Source organism: Aulonocara stuartgranti, assembly GCF_965226115.1.
Source record: "Aulonocara stuartgranti genome assembly, chromosome: 5".
NCBI lineage: Eukaryota > Metazoa > Chordata > Actinopteri > Cichliformes > Cichlidae > Aulonocara > Aulonocara stuartgranti.
The window spans coordinates 27,101,465-27,112,664 of record NC_138943.1 but is presented as its reverse complement, the minus strand read 5'-3'; the positions used below and the strand labels follow the sequence as shown (position 1 = coordinate 27,112,664).

At 40.6% G+C, this 11,200-nt stretch overlaps 1 protein-coding gene across 2 annotated transcripts; it reads right to left on the bottom strand.

Annotated features, from left to right (window-relative positions):
- Window positions 1-2,289: 2,289 nt before the first annotated feature.
- On the bottom strand, window positions 2,290-11,158 carry fam219aa (family with sequence similarity 219 member Aa). 2 transcript variants are annotated; one of them, XM_082533159.1, is made up of 6 exons: window positions 10,920-11,158; window positions 6,713-6,809; window positions 6,047-6,140; window positions 5,281-5,361; window positions 3,623-3,698; window positions 2,290-3,185 (listed from the first exon to the last, which is right to left on the bottom strand). In XM_082533159.1, exons 1-6 carry the CDS (start codon window positions 10,977-10,979, stop codon window positions 3,027-3,029), a joined length of 567 nt encoding a protein of 188 aa, XP_082389285.1. In that variant the 5' UTR covers window positions 10,980-11,158; the 3' UTR covers window positions 2,290-3,026. The 2 variants fall into 2 exon arrangements, with proteins under 2 accessions (XP_082389285.1, XP_082389286.1); XM_082533160.1 differs by having other exon boundaries at window positions 3,644-3,698.
- Window positions 11,159-11,200: the final 42 nt, after the last annotated feature.

Below are 11,200 nucleotides of genomic sequence, written 5' to 3'. Positions count from 1 at the left end.
TTTTTGATATGTTGTACTATACACAGAACTTTAACACTATTAAAATCTAAATGGAACCTGTTCACAATCATCATAACAACAAATAAAAAGCTTCAGTCTGTGTATGAATTATTTCCCACATGTGAAAGTAAACAAAAAACACACAACTGCAAATAAATAGCATCAATTACAAGAAATTACCCTAAACTCAAGTCAGTGAAGAAGTCAGCTACACCTTAATTTATACATCAGCCACAAGTATTGCAATCGGTAGAAGATAATTGTGATGACTTGTGTGAAAATCCATTAGGATGATGTTAATGGTGGAAAAAAAAATACAGCTCCACAGTCACACGCAATCACTTCCTCATCATATATGCTAACTGTGCATCCACCTACTAGCTACACTGGTGACATTTTAAATTACCTACTGTGCTGTTGATGGACTTTTCTACTTTTTGCACATGATTTTATTGTCTAAACACATGGCACCTTTTTGCAAAATGTAAACTATTTTTAGTGTGCACTTTTCTAAATCAAATGCTGCAGGAACACTGAGGTTCTATCAGGGATAAAAGGGAAATAAGCAATATTTTCTGAATTGTTAATTCAGATAAATAGTTTTTTAGTTATCTCTATCCAATCAACTTTTAGTTGTTTTATGCTATAAATACGGTACTACTTCCTTATATATAGTACAGTGCAAAGGTTCATCTCTTGATGACAACCACTACAAACTTAAACGTAAACAACAAAAAGCAAAAGCAAGATCACAAAGCAAGAGTCCTTTAGGAGGTAAACATTACACACTGTATCTCCAATCGCATCAATCTTTTAGATCTTGATTGTTACTGGTGCTTTTTGTAGTCTTTCATTATCATAACAGAAAAACATAAAAGAAATCAACACATTATCAGCTTTGACAGAACCCCCAGAAACACAGCCGCACATCAAAATGAGGCTCTGCACCGTAGATGCGCAGTATTTGTAACTCCTTGAATATTTGTCAGTACTTCTTGTTACTATACACTGCAATTGAATGTAAAGTGCACACAGACTCACATGTACGTTATCAGCTACGTTTCATTCAAGCTGTAGAGCTCATCGATTTTGAAATTATTTTAAAGAGATGGTGTCTCTGAATGCTTCATGATCATGAACACTGGTACACTTCTAAAAGCTCATTACTTGAATTTTTCTGAAGCAGCTGGCGCGACCTTACATGATCATTTCTTTTGGAGTCGATTCACGTTCAAGTGACTTTTACCATCAACCAAAAAATAAATGTTGTCTGCAGAGTTCTGCCAATCTCAGAGTAATAAAATCATTAAAAAGAAAGAAGGAAAACAAAGAATGCTCTTTCAGTACATTTAAACAACAAATAATAATAATGGATTGCATTTATATAGCACTTTTCAGGGCCCTCAAAGCGCTGTACAATTCTACTATTCATTCACTCTCACATTCATACACTGGTGGAGGCAAGCTACAGTTGTAGCCACAGCTGCCCTGGGGCAGACTGACAGAGGCGAGGCTGCCATATCGCGCCATCGGTCCCTCTGGCCATCACCAGCAGGCGGTAGGTGAAGTGTCTTCCCCAAGGACACAACGACCGAGACTGTCCGAGCTGGGGCTCGAACCGGCAACCTTCCGGTTACATGACGAACTGCCAACTCTTTGAGCCACGATCGCCCCACAAATAAACAGTTTCTATAGAACCTGAAAATAGTGAATGGCATAAAGCACTGTCAACATATGCTACACTTACAGATCCTGTCCCCACATCAATGAGTTCTATTGTTACTCAAGTAATATGCACTCGTTTCATACTTTACAAAAAAAACGTAAAAATGAAAAGGGATGGCATGTTAATGTTCCTATCTAAAAAAAGAAGAAGAATGACGGGAAAATATAAGATTAAAAAAAGAAAATCAGCATCCAAGCATTATGAGATCACTTCAACATGCTTCAGAACCCTGTATGTGTGACCAACACTACATCCCTACCAATGTATTTCCCATTTCCAAGCCCTTCTCTTTCTACTACTTTCCTAAGTTTATGTGAACCGTCACCTAGGGAGGCTAATGCAGACAAACACACTTTAAGTACACATTTACTCGCTGAGCTGACACTATATGGTTTCACTAGATTTACTGATATTACAGTATGTGAACCTAAATGAGATTAACTATGTTTCTGAAAGCACATTAATGTCTCCTCAGCACAAGGATGTGCTAAGGGCTCAATAAAAACGGATAAATTATCTGCACAGGCTGGTCATCTGGGCACAGTGTTAACAGGCAACATGCATTTTTCTGCTAAATATAAAACAACGGCCCAGTACAATCTTTGTGTTAAAGATAAACATGTAAAAGAAAAAATAAATAAAAAGAAAGGAATCTGGATTACTACTTTATTATAGCATTAGTGTTTTATCGGCAGCTGGATGATTTAGCACGGTGTTCCTGGGCTTAATCGCACACATCATGTTTGACACATATATACACAGGAAGACAAAGCAGACTGGCTGAAAGAAAAGAAAAAGAAAAACAATGGCCACTACAAAGCTTCCGATCTCTTCTTGTCCTTTGTGTACATCAGTAGAAGAAGTCATCTGCTTGGATGGGCAGATGACGCGGTAATAACAACCTGTCACCATCACACGTATTTGGTTGAGCTCCTGTCATTTTACAGTTTTTTTTCTTCACCAGCGTTGCACCATCGCGGTCTGTTTAAGCCAGAAAATCCACAAGCATGAGATGGAAGTTCAAACAAAGTCGTGTGTTTCTCTTAGAGGTAATGTTTCTGCCATCAGTCGAGTCCCTTTTGAACCAACAATGCAGAAGTAAGATGCACAGATCCTACCATAGGAGGAACATGCACAGATACTGTACATATTCAATTTTCGCATTTATAAACCCTTGGTTGTTGTTTTTTTCCCTTTGTGCCTTTGCCAGCCTTTAATTTTTCTTCCTCTGTTGCCACTCTGGTCAGTTGTTGGCCTCAGTACAGGTGGCATGGAGGAGACTGTGTAGGTGGGGTTAGTGCTACTGGATTTGACAGGCTGTGGAGGGAGCAGCCTGGCAGCACATACAAGTGGGGTTGACTGCTTTAGGAGGGATCAGATCCAGATCCTCATCATCAGGAATCTCATCAAGTCGGTAACCGTCCTTCAGGAGCTGGATGTTCAGGTCCTGGTTGATCTGCTGTGAAACCCGAAGAAACAAGTATCAGGCATCAACTTTCTATGCTGATTCTAGAAATATATAGCATAGATCAATAGAGAGAAAATAAATCTTTGTAGTCTAAATTAATAAAAAGACACACAAAGCAGAAATATAGCAGAGTACAGAGAACTTACTAATGTAATGGCTTGAGTCAAGAACCCCAAAAATATAAATAATTTATATATTTATTCTACTCTAAGTGGAAGAAATGAAAAGGAACAAATCTATCCGGATGACAATTATGGAGAAGTCATTACAGGTGAGTGTGAGTGAAAGATCGAAGACGCCAGTGTACACTTGAATGGACGCACATACGCACAGACATCTGGTGTGACAAAGGAAGTGTGTGATCACATGGCGGTTTTCGTGATTTCACCACACGATGCTGTGAAACAATATAATATGTGTATAAATACCTGGTCCCTCAGACATCTCACCTCGGCTGAGGAATATCCTGATGAGGAGTATCTGGACATGTCAAAGTCATCGTCACTGCAAGACACGACATCAGTGGTTAGACATTAAAAATGGGGTGGGGGGGCGTCGATGAAACAGTAAGTTGTAGTGATAATGAAATAGTGGGAATTGAAGCCGGTCGCAGCAGTTGCAGTAACAAAACAAAACTCAGTCTACTGATTCATGACTGCCCGTATCACATTTACAGCCTCTATTGGGGTTATTTATTCTCCAGATAAAGATATTTAAATTTTAAGACTTGCAAACCTCCACAGTTCCACTAGAAACTCAGAAGCTATTATCCAGCATAATGCATGCAGTTTACACTACCTGAGCAGCACTTCTCTTTGAAAAGGGATTATATTAATTAAAGGTGTTATATTCATCTTTCAAAGAAAATCTGAATGTAACCTTTGAAGGGAAACACAAAGTGGTGAAATTTCCAAACTACTGGACCTCACAGAAACATTTTTTCCTACCGTAGTTTCATGTTAAACACTCTTAGTTAAGACAAAGCTGTCGTAAATCGCTTATTACAGCCTGATGAATGTCACTCATGCACGATGAGATATGCGCTCATGAGATCTGATCATTAGCATAACCAACGCCTCCATAACTACTCTATATTTAGCAGAGTCAGTGGAGGCTTTAGAGGACCAGAAACTATTAAAAATGTGTGTTTGATCAGGGCTGTAGTGAGAAAAAGGAACTAAAAGTGTTAATTAGAATGTGATACAACATCTTTGGTAAGTGGTCCGTGACTAACATGAAATTTATCAAATGACGGAGATAAGAAATAACAGAATATTATAGCCTGCATTAGGTTGTGTTAAAGTGTTGAGTGATGCTGGACAAACAACAGCAGAACGACTGTGAGGCATTTGGCTGAGAGACTTTTAGGAAAAATGACTGTATCATGTATGTGGCAATGAAAAAATATGTAATTAAAAATAGTAAATTAAATTTTCTTTCATTTCTGTATCATATTTAAGCTCAAAATGTATTCAGACAAAGGTTTTGTCTATTTTTGTCCTGTTGCCTTCGTAGAGAAAGATGATATAGAGATATAGAGAGAGTAAAATGGGGAGACATTGAGTGAAGGACGTGTACATGAATCTAAAATGTGAACAATGAACAAATGGGCATCCCGCGAGGCTATGAGTCAGAGAAAGCTTGTCAGACAGAGTATATGATGCAATACATGATGTAAGCTTTGTTGGCTATCAGAGAGCTCGTTTTACAAGAGCGGGTTTGCCACATGTAGCAACACAAGGGGGTGCGAAGGGTGGGACTCATCTGTGTCAAATACTGTCCTGCTGGCACAGGGTGGATGTGAGCGCTCTCTTTGAGCTGCTTTTGCCTGTCCAAATCCTCACCCCGCTATCCTCTAATCCGGAGCCCTGGGAGAGGCTTTGCCCCTTTTTAGGATACCGGCTGTTAGGGACTCTCTCAAGTTACTCTTTGGATTAATATGCCGACGTGACAGAGAAAGGCCTACAAAAAATACAAGTTCTACAAGGCAGTTGTATTTTTAGCTCATCTGCACTCTTCCTAAAAATCTGTCTGTAAAAAAAAATGATTTTAATTAAGTCGACGTGACAACATGTACGGTACCTACCTGTCTGTGTCCAGCGCTACCAGAGGCTTCTCATCTGGGCTCTGGTCTAAGGAGGAGTAGCCTTTGTTTGGCACCACCAGCCTTCAAAAGAGAATGGAGAAGAGCACACTTCTATATTAGAAGTAAACTTAAAAAAGCAATCAGCACATGTCCTTCACATTTGTGAAGAAATCTAACACAACATTACCTGCAATACCTGCAAATGTAAAAGTCATAGAATCAAATAACAGCATTTGATATTTGTGATATGTATGCCATCCATCCACCATCCATTCCATTCATTTCCCCCTAAAAAGAGGCTAATCTGTAGCTTTCCAACTGCAGGCAGTGCCAGATTATCTTTCTGCCTGAGAGAATGTGGGTTAAGATCAGTGGGTAGCCTTTCTTATAGTTCCACTAATCCACCAGGGAGTGGGATTAAACAGATGCGACAGTAATACTGCGGGTTGCACTTGTTTCACTCACAATGTTTTAACACTTGTATCAGCCTTCCCACTCACAAACCACCAAATTTGCCTTTGCTAAAAAGCCCAATTGCATTCTGCTATAGCATTAAGGAGTCTGATGGCATCCAAAGCAGCCCTGCAGCAAATAAAGCCTTTTCAGAGGACGCACAGTCCTCATGTTTTGCATTTCAGGAGCTTTGAGCTTCAGACCTGAATGGGGAACTGAAGATAGAAAAAAATGCTAATGAGCGCAAAGTGTAACATTTGTGGCTGAGCGGGTCAGAATAACAGAGAAACAAACAGGCAGTGGAAGCCGCTACCTTGTCCTGGCATTCTTCTTGGGTTGTTGATTGACAGGACTTCCCACGGTGCCATTCTTCACCGATCCCTTCCTGGCAAGGTCCCTCTGTTTCTCTGGGCAACCACAGGATGCGAGGTCATCAGTAAATGCACCAATTAAGCTAAAAACACTGGCATTGTTCCTTGACTGTTTTTTTTTTTTTTAAATCGAGTTTCCTGTTTTCATGTCAAAATTGCTTTATCCAAATGCAGCCTATATAATACAGTATGCCACAGTGTAGCGAACCAAGGCTACTGTGCGGTGCAAGGTCATTTTAATATGGCATCTATTAGGACTGTCCCATATCAGCCAAGTTTTGATTGGTTGTTTAGCCACAAAAAAAGAAAAAAACATCAAGGTCAACAAGAAGAAGTGGCAACACACACAGCATCCGTTAGACAGCTGGTCTCTGAAGTTATTAGACAGTAAGAAAGACTGAAAATAATAAGGAAAATAATTTCATTGACATCCAGTATAGATAAGAAATATCACATGGTGCTTGATGTTTACGGCCTCATGTTGACTTTGGATGACACAGCAAAGCAAACCTGCATACTGTGGTATCCCACAGCAAAGGTAATTGATTTCTAAATGATAAACATGAAGACATGTCATGCATTGATTTGCGGTGTGTTGACTACAATACCTATTTGGACCTGCAGCGGCGAGGGCTTGTAGTTCATGGCCACACTTTCTCCCTTAGTGTCAGGCTCTGCCTCTGAGGTGGAAGATGCTGCGGGGTCCTAGAGAAAAAGAAAGATGTGTTAGGTTGTGTTTCTTTATTTATGACTGGCATTTAACTCTTTACTGTAGAGGTATGTGAGACTGAACAAAGTCCAGTCAACTCACTCAGACGAGAGTGATTGTCTGATTTATTACTAACCAACAAAGCTGGCAAATCAGCCTGCTTTAGAACCTACTCGGGTAAAGCACCCTGGAAAGTTTCCTGCAGCCTTCTATCGCTGCTTGGATTGCAGCATCAATAGGCTTGAGTGTTCGGCCTATGTTAGCAGCTCTCTCTTTCATGTGTGAGCAAGTGGTGATTGCATGGGGAGTTGGCTGTGGGAGAACAGAGGGGGTTGCTGTTGAAGCCACGCTTTCGCCAGATTGAGAGAGGGGAGGTAGGCCGCACTTGGCCTCCTCTCCTCACAGAGCTGCACATTATGTTGATCCCACAGGCCTCCCCTTGTTGCGCTGTGTGGGACTCAGTGGGCCACATGAACGAAGGCTACCAGGCATTTGGCTTTCGATAACTTTGAATACTCTCCAGAGAAACGGGTGCTATATTTAAAAAAGGCTTTAAGCAAATAAATATCTGGAGCTGAAATTTGACACTTTAAGTTAAAAAATTCATACCAGTGGTGTATCTGAAATAGCGTATGCTCCCTGTCTGAATATGCTATGACAATTTAAAATGAATAAGTAGTGGTGGATGGCTAAAACACTTACAGTACTATACCAGTTCAGGTCAATTCTAAAAGACAAATAGAGCTGATCTGTAATCATTTAGCAGAGACAGTAAATAGATTACTGTTCCTCTCGGAGAGGACATGATGCTGCGTTTTGCAATTGTAAAGAATGCAAACCAGAACCGCACCAAAATGTAATGGGTTAATATTTTTAGAATTGCTGAATAATAAAAGAGATGCTTTGCAGTTACATATCAGTCTGTTTATGGGTGAAAAAAGCTGAGTAAGCAGACAGTGCTGGCAATTATGTAACATTAGATAAGATAAACCTATTGTGCCTCATTTAAGGAGCACAGTATTCATCTACAAATTATATACAGCCAACAGTTTTGCATTTACAGTAAACACGTCTGCATTTTATTTATATATTATGCACTCTGTGCCAGTTGGACATGTAGAGCTCCAAGGACAGTAGAGCAAAGTCGATGATCTTCTGTGCTGTGTTGACGACTCTCTGGATTGCTGTCTTTTCCTGAGCAGTGCAGCTGGCAAACCTCACTGGGATGTAGCATGCCAGTGCACTTTCAATAGAGCATCTACAGAAAGACAAACAGCAGCTCTGTCCTCTGACAAGTTACAATTATGACCTCAAGAAAAAGATAAGCTGAAAGATAAAAAGCTATTTTCAACAAGTGACCCATAGCAGGTAGCTCTGCATGTTTGATTGAGGAGTTTTTACACTGGATGCCCTTCCTGACACAACTCCAAAGGGGATTTGTGTCTCCTCCCAGGATCAAACCAGGGATCTTTCACATATTAGACAAATGTGAAACAAGTGCAGCCCAATGTGCTATGGAGCCACCCGCAATGTATGTTAGATCCAAATTCCAAACAACTGTAAAACAGAGTAGTTTGTGTGTGCATTTTCAGCAGCGCAACCATTAAAACAAAAAACAAAAAATCATGAAAACTGCAATAGTGGATACGATACACACATTAAAGGAGGTTGTGAAATCACAGCACACAGATGAGGTATTCCCACCATAACAAGCACAAATATCTTCTGTTCTGTGACAGGCCCGTCCCTTAGAACCTCAGGCTTACCCACCGGATTTTTACTTTGCTTCTTCGTGCTTTCCTTCCACTACAGAAAGATGCTGTGATGTTGTACGGTCACACCGCCTGTCAAATAAATCCTTTTGAAAATTTTCAGCAGAGCCTGCCAGTGAATAATGAATAGGATTCGGTATTAAGCTGTTTGTGACAGAAATTCCTGCCACTTCTTAAAAAATAGGACAGCACAATTACAGACGGCAAGTAGCAGGTACCCACGATAAGCAAGTTAAAACAGGCCCTGGAATATGACAACCCAGAACACCTTGTATTAGGTAGAAAGTTGGCCCAAAGAATTGAATTTAACATTTCCAAACCCAAATGATAATCAAGCCATTGTGGAGGATATTAGGTGGCAATGAGATGCAATGAGATGAGATTAAATTGAACTAGACCTTATAAAACATGCATTAAGAGCATAGATATTCCCCAAAGACCCTGTATTGACTGCTGACAACTACTGATGAAAGATCAAAGGATGATCTATGACACTTGGGGCATTATATTTATTTATATGTATGACAATAAAACATGGGCCATCGGCCTGACCTTCATCGTGCATTCGCATACACATTCATTCACTCTGTCGTCCTGCTTGCAACCTCTTTTCTACCTGTGATGATGAAGTGCCACAAGGTTGCTGACACGGCATAAGCACCAAGCGATTGCTAGGATTATGCATCACGGCCATCCACTAGCCAATAGCAGCTAAGACTGATACATCAGGTGGCCTTTAAAACAATTGAATGCTTTCCTTATGCAAGGCAGTGATGACTATATTGCTGTCTCAGTGCGTTGCAGGGAAATCTTCCATAAATAGATGTAGCCTACAGTAATCACTGTCAGATGTTCTTGTGCTGAAGAGCATAAAAGGGAAGTTCTCAGGGAAGTTGCTTTTTTTTCCCACTGAAAGAAAAAATATCATATAGAAAAGGAATTAAACGGCTCAAACTTGAGTATTAATCTGATTTATTTGTGTGAAACAGAGTCCTGACAAAGAGGCAGGTGCCATGAGCATTCAAGCATCCCATTCACAATGAAGTTATTAGCATTAAAATGCACGGCCATATGTGGCTCAGTGGCTGAGATCGTGAGCTGAACTATAAAATAATATTTTTAAACCCACATCGCCTTTTACAGTTGAAAGATGAAAAGGAATACACAATGTGATTTCAAGACTTTTAGGGCACGTGCTGACCAACGCCACTGTATGCACAGCCTAAGCAGGGCCATCTCTGATTCAGCTTCACAAGGAAACCTCTCTGGATCAAACACGAGTGCAGACGGATCTGATCTTAACACAGCAAGGTGATCGCTGCTGCACAAAGCAAACGAGACTTTGTGAGGGAAGCCTGTTCTTGTGTGATTTCCTCAGGGGTAGTAAGGCTGGAAAAGCACGGGTATAATGTGAACAGTATGACTTGGAGCACTGCTTTTGCCTAACCCCCTGAGGCAAACGCTTAAAAAGAAAAAAGAAAGAAAAAAGGGCAGCTGTTTGAGGCTGCTTTGTTTCACATGTGAAGAAGAAGGCTTCTGTGTTAGTAATATCTGGCAGTGATGTACTGTTGATATAAAAGCACTTAAAAATGAACGCAAAACTGAACGCAGGGAATGAGGCCAGTTGTTCAATTTGTCAATAGTGACCACGACTTATTTCAAATCTAGAGAGAGAGAAACATTAAAAGCAGAAGGAAACGGTAATGACGTAAGTTGCTGGTGCTGAAGTAAATCCATTTCAATTTTTTCTGACAGGTCTCGAAACTTGTCAGTGGGTAAAATATGCAGGGACTATCCTCTTACTTTGGGCCTGCTCGAGCCAACTATTACCACACCTCAGTCCGCAGTATGGGTATTCACGCCATTTGGACTCACCCATCCCGACCCAAATAAGACGTCACCAAATGACGAAATGTGAAAACAGTGAGCTGTGTCAGCTATTGATGTAAACAAGCGCATACTGACGTGAATTTGAAAGAATCACGATTTCTGCAAAGTGCGCAGTTTAACTGCTTTGAGAAAAAAAGTAACGGCTTGTTCATCTATCAGTTATTACATGTAATGCTAATATATTTATCGTACAGAGAAACCAACAGACGCGTTCCTTTCCTTTCCATCTATAGATGGTCGATTTACACCCATCCCACAGAGCCAGCTTGTCCCAGAGCTCCAAATTTTTATCGGCTAGCTCAGAGGCAGATTACATGACACGGCTATCACTATAAAACCACACAGGCGACACTAAAACTTGCCCTTTTGCCTACATTATAAACTGATTTGCATGAGATTTGTATTTTGTTTTTTGGGTGGGGGGATTTGTCTTTCGTCTCTTACCAGAGGCTGTGTCTCTCCGTTAACTGGAGGCACTTGGAACCTGTCGATTTCTTCCATCATTTTGCCAAAGCGTCGCAGAAAACGATGCAGGGGTTTAAGCTGTACGTCGAATGTACTCGAACTATGCCAGGTTTATGGTGGTCGGCAGTCGGCATCCTTCGTTAATCAGCATGATAGCTGCTCGTTTTCTTCCATCCTGACAGAGGTGACTCGACAGCAAAACAGCAGTACCGCCCCACTTCCGGGTCTATAAATTATTCAGGCAAAAACCGTCCAATCAG